Raw genomic sequence first — 23,291 nt, 5'->3', positions numbered from 1 at the left:
CCAAACCACCTCTCTGAACCACCTCTCCGAATCACCTCTCTGAACCACCTCTCCGAACCACCTCTCCGAACTATCTGGCAAAATGACCTTTCCAAATCAGCTCTCCGAACCAACTCTCCGAATCACCTCTCCAAACTACCCCTCCGAACCACCTCTCCGAATCACCTCTCTGAATCATCTCTCTGAGTCACCTCTCCGAACCACCACAATGAACCACCTCTACGAACTACCTGTCAAAATGACCACTCAGAACCACCTCTCTGAACCACCTCTCCGAATAAACTCTCCGAGCCACCTCTCCAAACCACCTCTTCGAATCACCTCTCCGAACCACCTCTCCGAACTACCTGTCAAAATTACCTCTCCAAACTACTTCTCTGAACCACCTCTCTGAACTACCTCTCCGAGCCACCTCTCTGAATCACCTCTCCGAACCACCTCTCCGAACTACCTGTCAAAATGACCTTTCCAAATCAGCTCTCCGTACCAACTCTCCGAACCAACTCTCTGAATCACCCCTGTGAATCACCTCTCCGAACGACCTCTCTGAGCCACCTCTCGGAATCACCTATCTGAACCACCTCTCCGAATCATCTCTCTGAGTGACCTCTCCAAATCACTTCTCCAAACCACCTGTCAAAATTATCTCTCCGAACCACCTATCTGAATATTTCTATCTGTTTACAGGGAAACTACAACACTGGCTTCAACCAGTTCATGTTGATGGTTTTCTGCTTTACGTACCATTGAATGTGGCCGCCATGCAGCTATAATCCCAATAATCATTTGCAGACATAGTTTAAAATACTGATGCTTCTGTGAAAACATTCTCTTAAACTTCTGCATTTATAAATTTTGATTTGTTGGGGAGAGAAGCCGTGTCTGTCCATTCTAAGACTTTGTTCTCAATTTTCCTTGGGAGCTTAGAGTTGGCAATTCCATGAGGAGACTTTTCTTCAAATGTTATGGAACCCATAAATCCTTGGAAACTGATTCAGAAATTGACATTTGGCCATTGAGTATTCAATACGAAGTTCTTGAATGTGGGTGGCATTTCCACCTACAATGAAATCCAGAATCTACTGGCTGTAGTGTAAATCATTTTCCTGAGTCAATTATTTGTCTTTTCAATGAGTATTGATGCCACCTGTTCTTTCAACACTGATTGGCTAGCCTGCTAATTTTCAGAGATTGATGATCTGACAGCAATGACCCTAAACTCTTCCATTATCTATTGTTCCTGATGGCTGCCGATTCCCTAATTTCCTCTGATCTATGAAGGTTGTAGAATTCATTCATATATTGAAGGGCATCAGAGGATACATAAGTGGCTTGTTCCTATCATGTGTATTGAATGGACAGACAGTTCTTGTATTCCTCAATGGCACTGAGTGCCCAGGAAGTCTTCTGATCAGATTCAGGAATTTAATCATTTTGTTATCACTGACAATGGTAATAGGAATCACTGCTGCACCTTTTGTTAATGGACATGCACACAGTGTACCTCGCTGCCTCCCTCCCAGATGAGCTAAATCTGTTTTACACATGGTTAGACGTTGCCAACACTGAGCCCCCAGGGAGAGCTGCCGAAGCCACCTGCTCCTTGGTCATCCCTGAGACCAAAGTACGCAGGTGTTTCCAATGAGTGGACAGTGGCAAGGCTGCAGGACCAGAAGGCATCCCAGGGCGGGTACTCAGAGTGCGTGTGGCACAACTGACAGGTGTGTTCACAGACTTTTGAAATCTCTCCCTCTGCCAGTGTAGAGTGTCCTCCTGCTTCAAGTCATCCACCATTGTCCCCTGTACCAATACATCCTGTCGCACTCACCTCAATAATAAGCAACTGCTTTGAGGGGCTGGACAAGGACTACATCTGCAGCTTGCTACCACCCACAATGGACACCCTTCAATTTGCCTACCGACACAACCAATCGACAGATGACGCAATAGCCACAGCTCTACATACCGTCCTTACACATCTGGAGAAGAAGGATGCTTATGTGAGAATGCTGTTCTTGGACTACAGTTCAGCATTCAAAACCATAATTCCATCCGGGCTCGACAGGAAGCTCAGAGACCTCAACCTTCACCCTGCTGGATCCTGGACTTCCTGTCAGATCGCCAGCAGGTGGTACGAGTGGGCTTCCTCACTTCCACCCCTCTGACTCTCAACACAGGTGGCCCTCAGGGTTGTGTACTAAGTCCCCTCCTTTACTCCTGTATACCCATGACTGTGTCACTCCAATCTGCTAATTAAGTTTGCTGATGATACCTCATTGTTTGGCCTAATCTCAAATAATAACGAGGCAGCCTACAGAGAGGAAGTCATCACATTGACACAGTGGTGTCAAGAGAACAACAGTGTATTGGAAAGATAGGTTAGTAGGCAGAGGGGGTAGTGCGGCTCTGTGTATAAGAAATAATATTAAATCATTAGAAAGAAATAACATAGGATTGGAAGGCATAGTGTCTATATAAGTTGAGTTAAGAAATGGGAAGATTAAAAGGACCCGAATGGTAGTTGTATACAGGCCTCCAAACAGTAATCCAGATGTGGATTACAAATTACAGCAGGAGATAGAAAAAGCGTGTCAGAAAGACAATGTCATGATAATTGTTGGGGATTTTAACATGAAAGTGGATTGGGAAAACCAGGTCAGTACTGGACCTCAAGAAAGAATTTGTAGAATGTCTAAGGGATGGCTTTTTAGAACAGCTTGTTGTTGAGCCCACTAGGGGATCAACTGGGCTGGATTGGGTGTTGTGCAATGATCCAGAGGTGATAAAAGAGCTTAAGGTTAAGGAACCCTTAGTGACCACAATATGATTGAGTTCACATTGAAATTTGAGAGGGTAAAAATAAAATCCATTGTGTCAGTATCTCAGTGGAATAAAGCAAATTACAATGGCATGAGAGGGGATCTGGTTGAAGTTGACTGGCAAGAGACATTTGCAGGAAGGATAGCAGAGCATTAATGGATGGAATTTCTGTGAAAAATGAGGGAAGTGCAAGACAGATATATTCCAAATAAGAAGAAATTTTCAAAGGGAAGAGGGACACGACTGTGGCTGACAAGTGAAGTCAGAGCCAAAGTAAAAGCAAAAGAGAGAGGGCATACAAGGAAGCCAGAGCTAGTGGGAGGATAGAGGATTGGGAAGCTTTTAAAAACTTGCAGAAGGAAGGTTATTAGATTATGAAGACATGCAGTCCTCTTTTGTTGTAATGCATGCATTAAGAAATGATACAATATTTCCTCCAGTGTGATATCACAAAACACAGGACAGACCAAGACTGAAAAACTAACAAAACCACATAATTATAACATATAGTTACAACAGTGCAACAATACCATAACTTGATGGAGAGGTCCATGAGCACAGTAAAAAGTTCAAAGTCTCTCAAATGTCCCACATCTCACGCAGACGGGAGAAAGAAGAAAAACTCTCCCTGCCATGTCAACCACAGTCCGACTCTGAGTCATCCGAAAACTTCGAGCCTCCGATCGACTCTCTGACACCGAGTACTGAGCAAACGATTCGACCTCAATCTCGGTCGCCAACAGCAGGCAAAGCCGGGGATTTTGAGGTCTTCCCTCCGAAAGATTCGCGACCGCACAGTAACAACAGCAGCGAACTGGCATTTCAGAAATTTCTCCAGATGCTCCTCTGTGCTTTCACGTCCGTCTCCATCAAATCAGAATTGACCACAGCCCCTATTTAATGGATACGATATCATTTTTCACCGGAGGGCTGCGCACGTGCGGCGCGTTGCTCTCTCTCCTCCTGCCAGACGAAGGAAGGAAAAGATGAATTATGAAAGGAAGCTGGTGACTAATATCAAAGAAGATACTAAAAGCTTTTCAGTGTAAGATGTCTGCAGTATACCAGGCATTCAAGAGTGTCAGGGAAGTAAAGTTTGTGCAGTGAAAATTATGACTGAGAAGGTGCTCAGGAAGCTTAATGGTCTGAGGTTGGATAAATCTCCTGGACCTGATGGAATGCACCCTCGGGTTCTGAAGGATGTAGCTGGAGAGATTGCGGAGGCATTAATGATGATCTTTCAAGAATCGATAGATTTTGGCATTGTGCCGGATGACTGGAAAATTGCAAATGTTACTCCGCTATTTAAGGGTGGGAGGCAGCAGAAAGGAAACTATAGACCAGTTAGCCTGACATCAGTGGTTGGGAAGTTATTGGAATCGATTGTTAGGGATGAGATTATGGAGTACCTGGAGGCACATAACAAGATAGGCCAAAGCTAGCATCGTTTCCAGAAAGGAAAATCCTGCCTGTCCAATCTACTGCAATTCTTTGAGGAAATTACAAGCAGGGTAGACAAAGGAGATGCAGTAGACGTGGTGTACTTGGATTTTCAGAAGGCCTTTGACAAGGTGCTGCACATGAGGCTATTTAGCAAGGTAAGAGCCCATGGAATTACAAGGAAGTTACAAGCATGGGTGGAGCATTGGCTGGTCAGCAGAAAACAGAGAGTGGGAATAAAGGGATCCTATTCTGGCTGGCTGCTGGTTACCGGTGGAATTCCACAGGGGCTGGTATTGGGACCGCTGTTTTTTAAAATGTATGTCAATGATTTGGACTATGGGATTAATGGATTTGTGGCTAAATTTGCTGATGATGCAAAGATAGGTGGAGGAGCAGGTAGTGCTGAGGAAACAGAGAGCCTGCAGAGAGACTTAGATAGTTTAGGAGAATGGGCAAAGAAGTGGCAAATGAAATACAATGTTGGAAAGTGTATAGTCATGCACTTTGGTGGAAGAAATAAATGGGCAGATTAGATATGGCAAAGTTATTTCCCATGGTAGGGGATTCTAGGACAAGAGGGCACAACTTCAGGATTGAAGGATGTCCATTTAGAACTGAGATGTGGAAAAATTACTTTAGTCAGAGCGTGGTAAATCTGTGGAATTTATTGCCTTGAGCAGCTGTGGAGGTCAAGTCATTGGGTGCGTTTAAGGCAGAGATAGATAGGTTCTTGATTAGCCAGGGCATCAAAGGATATGGGGTGAAGGCAGGGGAGTGGGGATGACTGGAAGAATTGGATCAACCCATGACTGAATGACAAAGCAGACTCAGTGGACCAGATGGCCTGCTTCTGCTCCTGCATCTTATGGTCTTATGGTCTTGTGTTTATGTGTATTGGAATTCCCATACCAGCCTGTGATACAGCCAGTCAGAATGCATTCCGCTGTACTTCTACAAAAGTTTGTCCGTCTACAATGACACATCATATCTGCTTAAAGTTCTGAAATAAAGCTTCTACTGGTGTGCCTTCTGTAAATAGTATTTTTGTATGGTTTGGGATTGGAAGGAATGAAAGTTTTTTAAAAATTTCATTCTATCAACTACGCTGTTTTGTCCCAAGTGGTATTAAACTTCTTGAATATGTAGGAGGTGCGCTCATCCAAGCAAGAGGACAGTGTTTAATCTCACAGATGATGTGCCTTGTGAACAAAGTGAAGGTTTTGGGGTGTCAGTAGGTGAGTCATCCATTACAATATCTGTGTGTCTGGTTCAGTTATTATTCTGGTCAACTGTAACTCCAGTTGTTGGTGAAGGGAGACTTGCCGATGGTGATGTTATTGATTATAAATGACCAACGGTAACTACATTTATTGGTGAAGGGGGACTTGCCAATGGTAATGCTGTTGATTATAAATGATTGTTAAACAATTTTCTATTACAGACGGCCATTACCTGGCATGTTTGGAGCTTGGAAGTTACTCACCAGCCCATGCCTCAGTGTTGTCTAGGTTGTGCTGCATACAAACATGGACTGCTTTATCTCCTGATGCAACATATTGTCATGTGTGAAGCCAAGCAGAGCTGCAGACTGGATGATGCTAAAGAGAGAGATAACAAGAGACAACGGAGAGCCATTCAAAATGCTAATAAGAGAGAAGAGAGAGATAATGAGAGCGACACACATAATTCAGTATGTGGTGTCTGCCACAGACAGTTTGCTTGGAACCTGAACTGTTCATTTACAATCCTGCTGAGACAATAGGAAGTGTGAAGTTTGATGGACAGGTGATACCCCATCAGGGGGATAAAAATAGCGGGTTTGCTAAGGCACGACACACAAGCCACGAGACCCTGGAAAGAGCATTGTGCCCCACAAGTTGGTAGGAGTTTGGAGGACCGATTTGCAGGAATCAGCCAGAGGCTCACAGGGTGTAAAGGTACAATTGGTGGGAACCTGATGTGTGTCCGCCCTTGCCTGGGTGCCGAGTTCACCACGGAAGAACGGTCGCATCCGGAAAGGAGGGGTCACAGTCGGTGACCACAGCGAGATCAGAAGGCATCGAAAGGTTTGCCTGAAACCAACTGTATCTCTCACTCTCTCTCTCTCTCCAATGGTAGAACAACAGCGATTACTTCGAACTACACCAGACTGAACTGAACTCTGCTTCACCTTAAGACTGATCATTTTACCCCTAGACTGCGATAGAGCTTGGTTGATTCCTATTACCCTATTTCTGTGTATATGTGTATACTATCATTGCTAACCTGTTACATTTATATCCTTGCCATTAGTGTACTATATTACTTATTTTTGTTAATAAAACTTTATTACTTCCTAGTAATCACAGACTCCAACAAGTGTTCCATTTCTGCTAGTTTGACAACCCAGTTACAGGGTACGTAACTATATACAGTCACACCGGAACATACAAACTCCACACTGTCAACACCAGAATTCAGGCATGAAGCTAGTCAATAGAACTGTATGGCAGCTGTTCTATAGCTGCACTACTTTGCTTTAAGTAGAAGACGGTGTTTCCACCATCAAAAGAGAAATTATGTCTATTAATGCAATAAAATAGACTATGAGCATTGCGACCAACACTGACCAATAGAACCCTAATCCTACCTCAGCACTGGACCACAATGGACTCTTTGCACTCCTATGGAATTCTCTCTGATTGTGTTTTGCACTAATTTCTTGCACAGTCTTTTTTGTTAGTGTCCTGTCTAATTTAAGCCCCGTGCTTTTTCTGAACCTGGGGCTGCTGCAAGAACGTTTTCTATGTGCTCATACTTCACTGTATCTGCGCACATGATAGTAAACATGATCTGGACTTGGACTTGGTATCTATCTGTGCTCAGATGTTGTGAAATTCATTCCTAGGAACTCTGTTATGAGTGGAAAATACTTTTTTACATAAGACTGCTGAGATGACAGAGCCAGTTCTCTGAAAAACTTGATGTTGAGTATGTAATATTTAGCCTGTGTGGCTTAATGGAGCAACAACTGGTCCCACTAACTAACCATTGCTAGAACTGGCTTCTATTGTATTCATTATTCACACTGACTTCCTCTGCAGATGCATTGCTTGTCCCTTTTAGCTCTACATTGTTCTAGGTGGTGTTGACATTCATTGTTAACACAAACTGATGGGATGAAATGGTTCATATAACTCTTTAATAGGAAAGCAAGAGTAACACCATGAGAGTTCCTTAACCAGAGAGTGGTGAGAATGTGGAAGTCACTGAGCCAGTTGGGGTCTGCACCATTGTCGATATCTGTTCAGGGAAGAACATGAGGAAAAACAGAGTGGAGAAATGTGGTGAATTTGCTTACCAATACTGGCCAGTGGTGTTGTAATTCCATTATTTGAGATACACTTCTCTGCAGCTTGACCAGTCTTCTCCCATTGGTTACCACTGTAATGTGTTCATCCATAACACTCCCACAATCTGATGGAGTATTTAAATCTGAACACCTAGCGATGACATCAAACTGATGCATGAAGTTGGAGGAACAGGAAGTAACTGATCCAGATCATGCAACATTTAGAGTTGAGTGAAGTACAGGCATTGAGTACACAGCCCCACAGTGTGGGTTACATTCTACAGCACTGCTCATGTAGATCAGGAAATGCAAATGGGATTTGAACAGTTTGGGCCCTCATCTGAGAAAGGATGTGCTGGCATTGGAGAGGGTCCAGAGAAGCTTCACAAGAATGATCCAGGAATGAAAGGGTTAATGAACAAGAGCATTTCATGGCTCTGGGCTTGTACTCTTTGCAGTTTAGAAGAATGGGGTGGGGGTGGTCACATTGAGACCTATCGAATATTCAAAGGTCCAGATGGACAGACGGCTGCCTGTAGTAGGAGAGTCTGGAGGGCACAGGCTCCCAATGCAAGGGTGTCCCTTTGCAACAGAGATGAGGGAGAATTTCATTAGCCAGAGTATGGTGAATCTGTGGAATTCATTAGTATAGATGGCTGTGGGGTCCAAGTCAAGGGGTATATTTAAAGTAGATTACTAAGGCTATCTGGGAGAAGACATGAGAATGAAGTTAAGAGGGAAAATAAATCAGTGATGATCGAATGTCGGAGCAGCCTCCATGGGTCGAGTGGTCTAATTTTGATCCTATGTCTCATGACCTTATGGCTCCATCCTGTTTGTATGTATGTTCATATTTTTGCAAGAGATATGAAGTGGAACATCGAACATAGAATCGTTCAGCTCGGGAACAGGCACTTCGGCCCTCAATGTTGCGCCAAGGCAGTTAAATTGGTAATCAAATGGAGAACTAAAGGAGTCCCTTCAGCATACTTACTGTGCACATCCTCGAAGCGGCATGGAATCGATCGGTCGAATGGCTACTACGTCATAAGGAAAGGTAACAAGTGAAACATTTACAAACGGGCGGGGAGTCTGTATATTTGGTCCATAGCAGCTGTTTAGACCACCTGAGTTATCTGCCCACTTCTCGTTGATTCCTGAACGGCGAGCGATTTCGCTCATCAGTGAGCCGTGGACATTGGGTAGCCTCAGGTTAATTCACCAGCTGCTTGCTATTTCAGTAAAAGAAAACTAACAACAGGAGACGGCAAGTCTCTTAATTCAAACAAATGAGTTTTGGTTGGTCTGAGTTTACTTCGTGATGTGTCTAGTTGAATTAAAACTGTTTTCCAAGAGCGTTTAATAGGAAGCGGTGACAAATTTCGCCGAAAATAAAACAGCCTTAAGATAAAATCTCATTTATTGCGCTGGGTAAAACAATGCAGTTAACGTTATAGAATTAAACAAATGGTCTTTTAATTCACAGAACGTGAACATTTGTGTTGTGCTTTGCAGCCTGTCGGGCAAGGTTTCGAGTTTCATCTTTTCCTTGCGATTAGGACGAATGCAGTTTCATTTTTCACTGGGTAAATTAGAGTCGGGAGTTGGAGTTCGGCGCCCTTGCCGCCGGATGGCGCTTCTGGCCCTCTATACAGTATACCGTTACAGCCTGTCGCCAGGGGGCAGCGAGGGCTCGCTCTATCCGCGGTGCTGGACTAATTCGGCAAAGAATAGTTGGCGGTAAAGGGGGATATTGTACAATATAGAACAGGAGTATAATACTCAGCAGGCCAGGCGCATCTATGGGAAGAGAAACAGAGTCAACGGTTCGTGTCAGAGGCTCTTCGTTAGAACTGAAAGGGAGACAGGAAAAGCTGATTACACTGCGGAAAGGATGGAGAAGGGAGCTATCACTGATATAGTGTTAAACTGCAAGCATCTGGTCAATGGGTGTATAGCTGTACAGTGAGGATAACAATTTATCTGGCCACTTTGTTGCCTTCATATTGACTATTACAACTTTAATTTTCTGTCTGTATCAGTCATCCATTTGTAACTTTAGTGCATTTGGTTTTCCTTCCTTATTTTATCACTGAGAATGAAGGACAAGCTCAGTCAGACCTGTGGCAACTCCTCCAGCTCCCACATTCTCACAATCTAACTGCCCCCACCACTCAAAAGCTGTTTTATTGCTTGTTGCCAGCATCACCCCAATTTTATCCTCTTGCAGACATTCTAATTCCACCTTCCCTGCAACATTGCCTGCTTCTTTTACTTTGTATCCACTTCTGATGAAGAGTCTCCAGCCAGAAACACTGAGTATATTTCTCTTCCCACAGGTGCAGCCTGGCCTGCTGAGAACTCTTGGCATTTTCTGCTTTTGTTTTAGAATTCCAGCATCTGCAGTTTCAGAAACCATCTGAGAAACAGCTATGCCACCAACACACAGCTGCCTCCCCCACGTCTTATTGTCAAGGCAGTAACAAATTCCAATGATCTCCGCGCACTTTATCCACAACAAATCATTGAACCTAAATAGACAGCATCTTCTCATTCTGTAGGGGTATTGTAAGGAATGTTAGCATAGTGTGAATAGTTACCTCCTGGGCTGGTGTTTGGAGGCATCACTGATGAATGGCCATTTGTGCTCATGATGTTGCCCAGAAATGTTCGCTAAGTTTTAGACAGTTCTAGATTCACCATGTAAATTGATCCTTTCAAATGAACAGCCTTTGTATTCTCAGACACACTGTTGAGATGGCCCAGTTACACAGCAGAGCAGTTGTTCACTCTGCCACTAGCCTCAATCCTGTTGCTGCTGCCTATGCATTGCATTGACGTGGGTTCCTTCTCAGGTGTGTCATGTCTGCTGCTTTGTGCCACGTGTTCCGATTGTCTCCTACAGATCAATTACCATTCTCTACATAATTAAAGTGGCCAAAAACTGACTTTATGCATCTTGTCATTATATCTCAGTCCCCCTCTAATTCCCATATGCCTATGAAATCCACACCCCACTCCCATAAAATGGAGAATACCCGATTTTCACAATAGTCAATTATTTGGATTTGGCCGACAAGTATTAGAGTTTTACAGCACAGAAGCTGGCCCATTGAGGCACCTAGTCGAGGCAGAACTATAAATCTGCCTCGTCCACCGAACTGCACCCAGACCATAGCCCTCCTGTCCGTGTACTTACCCAAATTTCTATCAAATGTTGAAATCAAACCCGCATCCACCACTTCCACCGGCAGCTCTTTCCATACTCTCACCACCCTCTGAATGAAGAAGTTCTCCCTCAGTTTTCCTTTAAACATTTCACCTTTTGTCTTTAACCCATGACCTCTCACTCTAGTCTCAGCCAACTGCAGTGGAAAAAGCTTGCTTGCATTTACCCTATGTATACCACTCATAATCTTTGTATTTATTTATTGAGATACAGCACAAACTAGATCCTTCCAGTCTTTCGAGCCATGCCACCAAGTTAAGCAATTCTCTGATTTTAATCCGAGGCTAATCATGAAAAAATTAACCGACACACCTTTGGATGGTGGAGGGAAACTGTGGAAATCCACACAGTCATGCAGAGAAAGTACCAACTCCTTCTAAGAATTGAACCTACAGTGTAAAGAGTTGTGCTAATCACCCCATTCTGCTGATCTGCTGATCTCTATCAATTCTCCACTCATTCTATTGTGCCGTAGGGAATAAAGTCCTAATGTGTTTAACCTTCTACTATAATTTTGGTGCTCGTGCTGGAATTCTGATATTAGAGTGTTGTTGTGATAGTCTGCAAAACACGCGTTATACTTTCAGGTTTTAAACAAATTTATGTAACTTCTTCATTACCAGAGTGACATTGCACTTGTCTGAGTATTGATCGGAGAGTCTTCTCATGGCGACTTTGATTTTGATTTCTTAGCTTTGTTAACAGAATCAATGAACACTTTCATAGTGGAACCGTGCAGCAGCTTGTAGCAATAATTTGCAGAGCTTGGGAAACAGGCAGTGAAAGGGCCAGACAGAATATAGACACAAAGAGCTCCTTCTATACTAATAGCAATCCTCACGATCTATAAGAATATGCTACATTTACAAGGGTGAGAACATAGTTGAAATAAAACCATAAAATGTTGGAAATACTCAGCAGGCCAGGCAGCATTTGTGGAAAGAGAAACAAGAGTTCATATCTTGTCACATGGTGTGAGCAGAATTATCCGCAGCTTAATGTGAAAATGACTAAGGAGCTGGTGGTAGACCTGAGGAGAGCTAAGGTACCGGTGACCCCCGTTTCCATCCAGGGGGTCAGTGTGGACATGGTGGAGGATTACAAATACCTGGGGATACGAATTGACAATAAACTGGACTGGTCAAAGAACACTGAGGCTGTCTACAAGAAGGGTCAGAGCCGCCTCTATTTCCTGAGGAGACTGAGGTCCTTTAACATCTGCTGGATGATGCTGAGGATGTTCTAGGAGTCTGTGGTGGCCAGTGCTATCATGTTTGCTGTTGTGTGCTGGGGTGGCAGACACCAACAGAATCAACAAACTCATTCGTCAGGCCAGTGATGTTGTGGGGATGGAACTGGACTCTCTGACGGTGGTGTCTGAAAAGAGGATGCTGTCCAAGTTGCATGCCATATTGGACAAGGTCTCCCATCCACTACATAATGTACTGGGTGGACACAGGAGTACATTCAGCCAGAGACTCACTCCACTGAGATGCAACACAGAGCGTCATAGGAAGTCATTCCTGCCTGTGGCCATCAAACTTTACAACTCCTCCCTTGGAGGGTCAGACACCCTGAGCCGATAGGCTGGTCCTGGACTTATTTCATAATTTACTAGCATAATTTACATATTACTATTTAACTATTTATGGTTTTATTACTATTTATTATTTATGATGCAACTGTAACGAAACCCAATTTCCCCTGGGATCAATAAGGTATGACTATGACTATGACTGTCAACTGAGGTTTAAAGGTCATTGATGTGAAATGATAAAATTATTTCTTCAATAATGGAGATTTCATTGAAACATATTGAATGTTGAAAAGGCTAGATAGAGTGGATGTGGAGAAGATGCTTCCTATAGCGGTGAAGTCTAGGACCAAAGGGTACAACGTCAGAACAAAGGGACATTAGGTCACAGTCAGACCTAATATTTGCAGCTGTTTCAGATTTCCTGTATCTGCATCTTTACCTCCATATTTATGATTGGTTATTTTCATTATATGAAGAAAGATGTGTTATATATACAACTCCAAGCATTAGCAATAAAATCCACACCCTCTCTGTATAGGAAAACATAAAATGCACAACTGGCAAAGATATTAGCTTTGTAGCACATTGTGCATTAGTAAGAAGTTTAATAAATACGGTTGATAAATGTGACACTGAGTCAATTGTAGTATTGTTGTGAGGGAATATTACACCAGTTGTCACGAGGTGTAGAACTCCAAAGGATTTAATAACCTTGGTATGAAAAACTGAAAGAATTAACATGATTGTATCTAGTAATGGAAAATGTATTCTGAGATCAGATTTCAGGACTATTAGAGTTTTTCTTGTATATATTGGGCTGACATTTGCTCTTCACTGAAATTAAGCTTTCAATAGCTTTTAGAAAACCACTTGCCTGATTCAAATTCAGTTTTCCCTTTATTAAAGTTATTGACAGCATTTTTTGGTTTTTGTAGATTGCCCATGTTTAATTAGTTGTACTATATTGAGATTAGCAAACTTTGACTTCTTAGAGTGTTCAATATTCTCTGAAGTGGAAGGACATCTGTGTATCCTAACATCACATCTTGAATCTTTGAATCACGAAGGGGATCTCATTGAAACCTATTGAATGTTGAAAAGCCCAGATAGACTGGATGTGGAGAGAATGCTTCCTATAGTGGAGGAGTCTAGGACCAGAGGGTACAACCTCAGAATAGAGGGACGTTATTTGGAATGGAGATTAGGAAGAATTTCTTTAGCCAGATGGTGGTGAATCTGTTGAATTTGTGGCCACAGGCAGCTGTGGAGGCCAAGTCTTTGAGACTTTGTTTTTGATAATTTAGGGAGTGAAAGAGAGAAGGGAGGAGATTGGGATTGAGAGGGAAATGACCAAATGGCAGAGCAGGCTCATTGGGCCCAATGGCCTATTTCTGCTCTAATGCCTTATGATCTTATGAAGAACATCAAATTATGCTTCCAAGAAAAATAATTAAAATATTGGGGTTTTGAAGGGAGGCATTTTGAATGATTTCATATAAATTAAAATGTTTCATTGTTCGGAAGAGGAATTAATCATTTTATTATTATTTTATAATATTTATTTATTTAGCGATACAGGTGGAGTAGGCCCTTCTGACCGTTTGAGCCACACTGCCCCAGCCACCCTACCTTACCTAAACTTTATTAACCCTTACCTAATCTCAGGACAATTTACAATGACCAATGAGCTATCCAGTACGTCTTTAGACCATGGGAGGAAACCAGAGCACCAGAAAACTCACACATTCTACAGAATGGTCCCGGAATTGAACTCTGAACTCCGGAATACCCCGGGCTGTAATAGTGTCACTTGTTACCATGACACCCTAACTTAAACAAATCAATTTCAATGGAGATGGAAACCATTAGAGATGGTTCATAGATTTAACCTTTGCGAACTGGTGTTATTTACAGAGATACAGCATGGAATAGGCCCTTCTGGCCTTTCAAACCGTGCCGCCCAGCAATCCCTCGATTTAATCCTCGCCTAATCATGGGGCAATTTACAATGGCCAACTGGTACATCTTTGGGCAGTGGCAGGAAACTGGAGCACCTGGAGGAAACTCATGCAGTTCCAGAGAGAGCGTACAAACACCCTATAGTAAACGGTTGACATTGAACCTGGGTCAGTGGTACTGTAAAGCATTGTGCTAACCACTACACTACCACGCTGCCCCAAGCTGACTTACAGAAAACATAGAAACATAGAAAACCTACAGCACGATACAGGCCTTTCGGCCCACAAAAGCTGTGCCGAACATGCCCTTACCTTAGAACTACCTAGGCTTACCCATAGTCCTCTATTTTCCTAAGCTCCATATATCCATCCAGGAGTCTCTTAAAAGTCCCTATCATTTCCGCCTCCACTGCTGACAGCCCATTCCACACACTCACCACTCTCTGCATAAAAAATTTACCCCTGACATCTCCTCTGTACCTACTTCGAAGCACCTTAAAACTATGCCTTCTCATGCTAACCATTTCAGCCCTGGGAAAAAGCCTCTGACTATCCACGTGATCAATGCCTCTCATTATCTTGTACACCTCTACACTGTCAAGAGTCTTGCCACTAATGCTATATCATATTTGACCTCATACTTCTCTGGGTTGAACGCCATCTGCCACTTCTCAGCCCAGTTTTGCATCCTTTCAATGTCCCGCCTTAACCTCTGACAGCCTTCCACACAATCCACAACACCCCCAACCTTTGCTTCATCAGCAAACTTACTAATCCATCCCTCCACTTCCTCATCCAGGTCATTTATAAAAATCACGAAGAGTAGGGATCACCTATTGCAAGGTGGTTTTCCCTACAGAACTGCCACTCACTGGATTTTTTTGTTTGGTTTTTTTTGCACCATGCTCTGTAAACTCTAGAGACTGTTATGCATGGACGTCCCAAGAAATCAGCAGATTCTGGCACCAACAATCATTCCACAGTCAAAGTCACTTTGGTCACATTTCTTCCAATTCCGTAATTTGGTCAAACAACAACTGAACCTCTTGACCTTGTCTGCATGCTTTTGTGTACTGAGTTGTTGGCATATTGTTGGCTGATTAGATATTTGCATTGACAAGCGGGTGTACAGATGTACTTAACAATGTGGCCATAAATCTATCTTCAGTTTTATCCAGACCTTTAAAGAGGAACATAACACTCACCTTTACACTGGGGCCCTTCTGAAATGAATTTTTTTTTACAAGCTTTAGGGTGGCCATTTACCTGCCCCCCAATATCCTTTGATTTCTGTACAAAAACCTCTAAATCTCCCCACTCATCTACTCCCGTGTTTTCCATGACTTAGAGGATATTCATTTCTTTCAGGAGTCCAGAGAGAACAACTTCACAGTTCCTTACACTGAACTCCATCTGCCACAGATTTACCCAGTCTTGCAGTTTCTCTTATCTACTCTGTCACTTGACTTGCTGTCATCAGGAAACCCTGACAAATAGTTTGCTATTTATTTGTCTAAGGAGTTGACAGATGAACCATTTCAGTTATAGATTTATTAACTCGTTTTAATAGAAGTTGACAGAAGCTGTAATTGCACTGGCATTGAGTTCAAAGGTTAAGGGGTAATGATACAACTTTATAAAACTCTGGTTCGGCCAGCTCTGGAATATTGCACACTTTTCTGCTTGTCCCACTATAAGCAGGGTGTGGTGGCTTTGGAGAAGGATGCTGCCTGGCTTAGACAGCATGTGCTGTCATGAGAGCTGGACAAACTTTCTGAAATGGCAGAGGCGGAGGGAGATCTGATAGTGGTTTACAAGATTATGGGAGGCACAGATAGAGTGGGCAGGGAGCATCTTTTCCTCAGGGTAGAACTGTCTAATACCAGAGGGTATGCTTTGAAGGTGAGGGGGATGTGAGGGATAAGTTCCTTTTACTCAGAGGGCAATGGATGCCTGAAATGTGCTGCCTGATGTTGTGGTAGAGGGAAATACATTAGAGATTCTTAAGAGACGTTTGGATAGACACATGGATGTGAGGAAGATGGAGGGATATGGACATTGTGTAGGTGGGAGGGACTAGTGTTTGGGGTTTTTTGATTTGCTTTTTGGCTGGATCAGCACAGCATTGTGGGCTGAATGGCCTGTTCCTGTGCTGTACTCTTTTGTGTTTCTATTTTGTTGAAACACAGGAGGCTGCTGCACCAGCAGAGGTAGATAATCACTTGGGGGATTTCAGTGTAATTATGGACAGATCATCTCGAGTATAAAGTGAAGACAAAACGTACAGTATGCCTTTACCACAGGACCCAAGAAACTGCAGATGTTGGGATCTGAAGAAACATTTTGCCGGAGGACCTCAGCAGGCCGAGCAGCCTCTGTGGAGGCAAAGGGCTGGTCGACATTTAGGTTTGAGACATTGTTGTGCCCGAAACTTTGTTGGTCCCTTCATCTCCCCGGATGCTGCCTGATCTGCTAAGCTCCCCCTGCAGCTCGCTGGCTAACTTAGTGTGAGTCCGAACTGTCCTTAGTCCTTTAAACTCGCTACATCGGAAGACAACACCAGAAACTCCGCCTTCAGCGGAGAGGGAAGACTTTGACTGTCAGTTAACACGTTGATAACCATTAACAAAGCCAGTTGTTTTCTCGTGATGATTCTCACTCAGTTATCGGCTCTTTCGTAGGATACAGGGAGAAATATACAAATAGCTAGACAGAGCCTTGCCACAATTGAATTGCACTCAGAGCATGTCGCTTTCAATTTGCTCCCTTTCTAAATCCCGCGGCCAAATTCTGTCCTTCCCTTCCAGTGTGCTACCTGTGTGCAGCCCGCTGCGCCCAGTCAAAGATCCACACAGCAGGCTGCTGCTCCATTACAGAACAGTTGATGGTGAATATGACTCTTAAAAATTCAATTCTTGCTTTATTTACAAACGCCTTGCTCTGCACCCTCATTACAGTTTCACCGAGGCAGTGTCTCAGTGAGGTACGAGTTTATTAAAGAACGCCAGTTACAACACTAATATTGTTCCAGGTAATGCTTTAATACCTTGCGAAGCTGTTAGAAACAGTATTGTTATTCATTGTACGTATTCTCCTCGCCGCTTTCACGCTTACGGTAATAACAAATCTACTGTCAGGGTCTGGTGAACCTACAGGCTACGGTTATAAAACGAAATAAGACATTACAGACATTAAAGAAAACTCTGCTGGAATTAACGAGTCTGAAACGTTCCTGTCCGTGGGGCTGGGGTGCAGCGAGGAACTGGCAGCTTGCCGCAGGTCGAAGGTGTGGGTCGGCTGCCTCTCGCTCGCCGAGGGGCTTCAGGTATCGGCGGAAGATTAGCCTCCTCCTCCCAACTTTCCGCCTTTTGAAGCCAACGCGGGGGCCACGTGGTGCCCTGACGAGGACTGGCCGGCGTCACATCACCAGCTGCCGGGGCTATATAAAGGGACGCCAGCTCCGGCGAAGTCTGTTTGCACCCCGCGGAACGCCCTCTGGCTCAAATCCGCCCATCGTTCGCCGGTCTCAGCTCGGATTCCCGCTTGCGCTGACTTTCCACCCAGCCCGTTCACAGGACTCCACTCGCAGCCTTCCTTGTAAACCGGTGATGGACAGAATAGACCCGCCTTGCAAGTTCAAGTCGCTGCTGCTGCTGCTGCTCCCGCCGCGTCCGTGAAGCCAACTCAAGTTCGCATGAGGTGGGTGTGTTCTAGTGACGGGGTAATATGGCAGAGGTAGGAGCCAGTCCGTGTAACTGGAGTTGCAACGGCTCCAACAGCGACGAGGTGCACTCCTATTCTGTGCAGGCGGCCGTCATCCTGACATCGGTGGTGTCGGTCATCATCCTCGCAACCATCTTCGGCAACGTGCTGGTTGTGATCGCCGTGTTCACCAGCCGAGGACTGCGGGCGCCCCAGAACCTCTTCCTCGTCTCCCTGGCGTCCGCCGACATCCTGGTGGCTACTTTGGTCATGCCCTTTTCTCTGGCCAAGGAGTTGATGGGCTGCTGGTACTTTGGCAGAGTCTGGTGCGAGATTTACCTGGCGCTAGACGTTCTATTCTGCACATCCTCCATCGTGCACCTGTGCGCCATCAGTTTGGACAGATACTGGTCCATCACACAGGCTATCGAGTACAACCTAAAGAGGACTCCTCGGAGGATCAAATGCATCATCGTCACGGTGTGGGTGATCGCCGCCGTCATCTCCTTCCCGCCGCTGATCTCCATCGGCAAGGAGACCGGTCTTCGGGAGAATCCCCAGTGTAAGATCAACGACGAGCAGTGGTACATTATCTCGTCTTGTATCGGCTCTTTCTTCGCCCCGTGCATCATCATGATCCTGGTATACGTGAGGATCTACCAGATCGCCAAATTGAGAACCAGGCATCCACCGGGCAAGAAGACCAACGGAGAGCTAGGCACCAAGCAGAACGGACTGCGCTCATCAGCATCGCCCGACGGGTTGCGGAACGGCGCCGGTAAAGCGTGCCAGGGCAAAGGCAATGGCTTGGAGCAGGAAGAGTCTTCATCCTCCGACCACCAGGATAATCACTGCGCGGCCAAGACCAAGGTAGAGCCCCGGGCCAAGGCCACCGGGGTGCTGCAGTCGGTGCAAGGCAAGGTGGTGAGCGGGCTGCAGCGGCCGGAAGACGGGGTAAGTCCCAAGGCGGCCCGCTGGAAGGGGCGCCACAACCGCGAGAAGAGGTTCACCTTCGTGCTGGCCGTGGTGATCGGGGTGTTCGTGGTCTGCTGGTTTCCTTTCTTCTTCACGTATTCCCTTACCGCCATCTGTTCCGAGAGCTGCGCTGTGCCTGAAACTCTGTTCAAATTCTTCTTCTGGTTCGGATACTGTAACAGCTCCCTGAACCCCGTCATCTACACTATTTTCAACCACGACTTCAGGAAGGCTTTTAAAAAAATCCTTTGCAGGACAAACAGAGCACAGAAAGTCTGAAGAGCGAAGACGAGCGTCCAGAGATTGTGGGTCTTTTTTGCATTTTCCTCCTTTACTTTTGTACATTTGTGAATGTGAGTGATTTCGGAATAAAGAGAATGCTGTGTTTTTTTTAACAAGATCTCTTTATCATGATCACTCGGAGACTGGCCCACGGGTCCGCGCTGAGCTTAAAGCAAGGGTCTCATATCGGATCCCAAACACACTGGCACCTATTTAACTGAAAAGTTCCCCTTTCTCTATTCTAAGCTCCAGAACAGACGTCTTGCTATGTCCCATCTCAGAGTGTATGAAGAGTATGTCTGTTCGCCCTTGAACCTGCTGTGGGTTCAAACTGTACCGGACCAAAGCTAACGCGAGGAGATCTTTCACTGTCTACCTCGCGAACAAGACAAAATCTAACGCAGATCAATGCGTAAAATACCTCGTGACTTCAAAATGCACAAGTTATTTTCCCCTCTCAGTCGATCAAACTTTATCCACTTAGTATTAGATTCTGACGAGTTCGGCTTTAATCTTGAGCAATGGTTGCCCCTCTCGCGCAGACCATGTGGCATTGTTTGTCAGAATCGAACACGCCGCAAGACCACAAGTTGTTGAAAAATCCATCTGCCTGTATGCTTATATTATCATCGGCCAGGGCTTGGAGTCAATGGACAAAAGCAGCCCGTTCAACTTCACATCTTTAACTTGGTTGCACGCCCCACACCAGCATTGTCGGTTGGCCATATTAGGAGTTTGAGGACAAATATGATAATGAGTCTTACAGGAGAAGAAGCGTTCAAGAACTGAAAACCAGAGCATCATTTTAAAATTCAGGTGTTCATTTTACAGGTGATAATGAGTAAACCGACCATCTGCTTTTTTAAGAATCAAAAAATCAGTTTAATAAGTCAAATAGATTTTGTTACAAATGCTATGAAAGAAATGAATATGAAAATTGACAAGCTTTGAGTGAACAATGTTGCAAATTGAATTGCAGTGATTCAGATATTTACCATTTTTTCTATTTGGAATTGTTATTGCGACATGTGAATTAGAATGAAGTTCAGCTCTGCCTTTCTTTGACATTAACATTTTCTTTAGCATCTCTTACACACTGAAAGATAAGTTTGAACATTTGCAGGGCTATTGATAGTATGAACAACAAGGTGAGGAATTAAGGCTTCGGTAATGTGAAGACAAAAGACGAGGAGGATCTTTAGGCCAACCAGGGTGGAGAAAGAGGAGATGTTGAGGATGCTGGGTATTAGAAGTGACCAACGATAGAGGCCTTGCCAGCCACACTGAGATAACACAGATACACACTGGGGATAGAAGTTAGACCAGTTGGGGTGTGGGGATCTAATTTACCTTCCATCAGAGGGCAGCAGGTTTCCACTTGCCCATTAAAATGTTGACCTTAACAAGAAATCCATTCTATTAGTTCCAGATCTTTGATGTTGCATCCTTCAGTGGGAAGTTCAAATATGTGTGGGGCAAGTTTTTACACAGAAAGTGGTGGGTGCCAGGAATGCCAGGGGTAGTGGTAGAGGTGAATACAGTAGAAGCTCTTAGGTACACAACTATGTAGAGAATGCAGGAATGGTCTGGATGAGGCTGTTGAGAATATACTGGAATCAACAGGTAAAATGTAGATCACATGGCTACCGGGGAAAGTTATACCAAATGCTCTATAACTCCTTAATTGATAGACCTATGGATTTAGAATAGTATTACAACTGTAAGATGTAAAGGAGGTAATAAAAAATGATTCGGTAAGGTAAGCATGGGTTTAAATATTATACAAGAATGGAGCTTTAGTTTGGAAGCAGTGAGTTTAATACTAGATACATGAGTTTAGACCACACACAAGGGAAGATTCCTGTTTATATTGCATTTCTTTGAGGTTGATCCAAGCTCTTCACTAGCAAATTGGTTGTATTATAGCCAATGATAGTCACTACTTATGAACAGCAAGTCTTGCTCAAGGAGGTGAATTACCTTTTTAATTTATCTGGTGTGATGGGAAATGACCAAGGAGAATGGAAAGATTTTCTACTGATCCTCAAGTAGACCCAGTGGAAATGTTGCAGATAATGTTCTAGGCTTAATATCTGAAGGGTGGCAAAGTTACAGTACTGAAGCCTGGAGCCTAAGTTCACAAAGATCAGAGGTAGGAAGCTGCTAAAACACAACTGGTCTGGTCCGGTCCATATTAGGTGCAACACTATCACCACTTACCAGAAAATAATTGGGAGTATTAAAGGAACAATATGTCAGACTTGCAAATGAAGGATATTGGTGGCAATGCATTTGATTTGGCAATCTGTTGTAGGCCCATGTGGATGACTGATGGGGAAGTGGAAGGCCATAGGGTCCCAGGCTCAATGGCAGAAAAGGGAAGGCATGGCTGATGGCATTCTGAGTAACTGCATCTACTGTGAGGTTCCAAAGGCCTTTGCTTGTACATACCCATAATCTGGACTTGAGTCACTATTATGACGTTTGCAGATGGTACCAACATTGGTAGTATGACCAACAACATGGAATAATGCTGACAGAAATCAAGGGCTGGTTAAGTGGCATAGGCAGTCAGATAGATAGACATTAAATCTGCTTTTATCAAATCTGAAAGGAGTGCAAATCCCCGAACTGTACAAAACAGGAAGTGACATCAGGAGAAGATGTGTTTACTTCCGAGAAGGTGCAGTCAAATGTGTAGATGAAGATGTCTGGTTGGTGATACTGATTAATGAGGAGAGATTTGTTTGGCAATGACTCTTTTCTTAGGAACAAAGAGGGCTGAAGAGCATAATATTTATAGACAAAACAAGATCAATTACTGCACTGTAGGGTTACTGATAGGATGAGAGGATATTATACATGTCCAAAGAACAGTGGAAGTGGGAATTCACTCGGGGAGACCAGAAATGTTTACCACATTTACTTAGTTCAACACTCTGCAGAGATAACTGATGGTAGCTGGATTGCAGGTAAAGTACACATGCCCCTTTTTTGATCCATTAGCTGAAGTGGCTGTTCATTGTAAACTTCAGTGGTTTTATGAGCTGTTGAAGTAGAAGGAACTGGATATCAGAGGCCACAGATGAGAGATCAGTCAGGCACCGAGATTTTCTTTTCGCTTAGAGACGGGGTTCACAGAAAGTTGAGACAATGCAGAAAGTCACTGAGCAGAAGAATAGTTTGCTTGGCAGGAAGGAGAAGCTTCTTGGAACCAGTTTTAACACAAAAGTTTATAGAGATATTTCACTTGAAGCCTGATGAGGTAAAGAGGCAAGAATGTTGACAGAGAAATAATTCTATCCATGCATCAAATACCCCTATTTGGAGCCCTGCTTTCAGGTGCATTATTCCATCTTATTCCAGGAACATATTTTGCCAAACTTTTATATGCAGATTGGCTTTTCACGGTTTTGCGATAATATTTATAAGTACAAAATAGAATTGGTTTAGTTAATAGATATGTGCAAAAATGATATCACTATCTTTTACAATATTTACAGTGTGGTTTGTACCTCTAGCAGAAGTAACTGCCTATTCTGTTCTATATACACAAGTTATTCCTTATCTGCCTAACGTGTGAGGTTTTAGTTTGCAGACTGTTGAATTATTTGTTTGTTGCTTTGTTTGTTAATTGAGTTAGTGAACAAATATGAAAGGACTGCGTGATGTATTCCTCAGCAGTTACGTTCTCCACAGAGCTCTCTGCCATGTCCCGTAATGGAGGCATATTGCGAAATAAAGAGAAGCTAGAAGCAAAGTGACCTTGGTATACTTGACTAATGAAGACCTTGTAAAGGTCATGTCACTGTGTAAAGTCACTGAAAGGAAGCTGTATAATAGAGTCATATCAAAGCTGCCAGCCTCCAAGAGTTTTTTTTCATTTACTTGGGGGACAAGTCTCTCCACAGTATTCTTCTGTTCCTGGATGTTATACCTGGAATGTTTTAATTGTAAACTAAGAACAGAGGACATACAATGCTTTGAAATCACAAATTTATTACAGCTATTAAT

At 43.7% G+C, this 23,291-nt stretch overlaps 1 protein-coding gene across 1 annotated transcript; it reads left to right on the top strand.

Annotated features, from left to right (window-relative positions):
• The first annotated feature begins 17,633 nt into the window (after positions 1 to 17,633).
• Positions 17,634 to 19,282, top strand: adra2a (adrenoceptor alpha 2A). Its single transcript, XM_063071105.1, has one exon. It carries the CDS (start codon positions 18,045 to 18,047, stop codon positions 19,272 to 19,274), a length of 1,230 nt encoding a protein of 409 aa, XP_062927175.1. The 5' UTR covers positions 17,634 to 18,044; the 3' UTR covers positions 19,275 to 19,282.
• The last annotated feature ends 4,009 nt before the right edge of the window (positions 19,283 to 23,291 follow it).

The sequence above is a fragment of the Mobula hypostoma genome, chromosome 19 (assembly GCF_963921235.1).
Source record: "Mobula hypostoma chromosome 19, sMobHyp1.1, whole genome shotgun sequence".
In the NCBI taxonomy this organism is placed as follows: Eukaryota; Metazoa; Chordata; class Chondrichthyes; order Myliobatiformes; family Myliobatidae; genus Mobula; species Mobula hypostoma.
The sequence above is the reverse complement of the archived record's forward strand: the minus strand, read 5'-3'. Positions and strand labels throughout refer to the sequence as shown.

What these genes read in the sequence shown, in the direction of transcription:
- adra2a (XM_063071105.1), top strand. Translation starts at nt 18,045, where the DNA reads ATGGCAGAGGTAGGAGCCAGTCCGTGTAACTGGAGTTGCAACGGCTCC.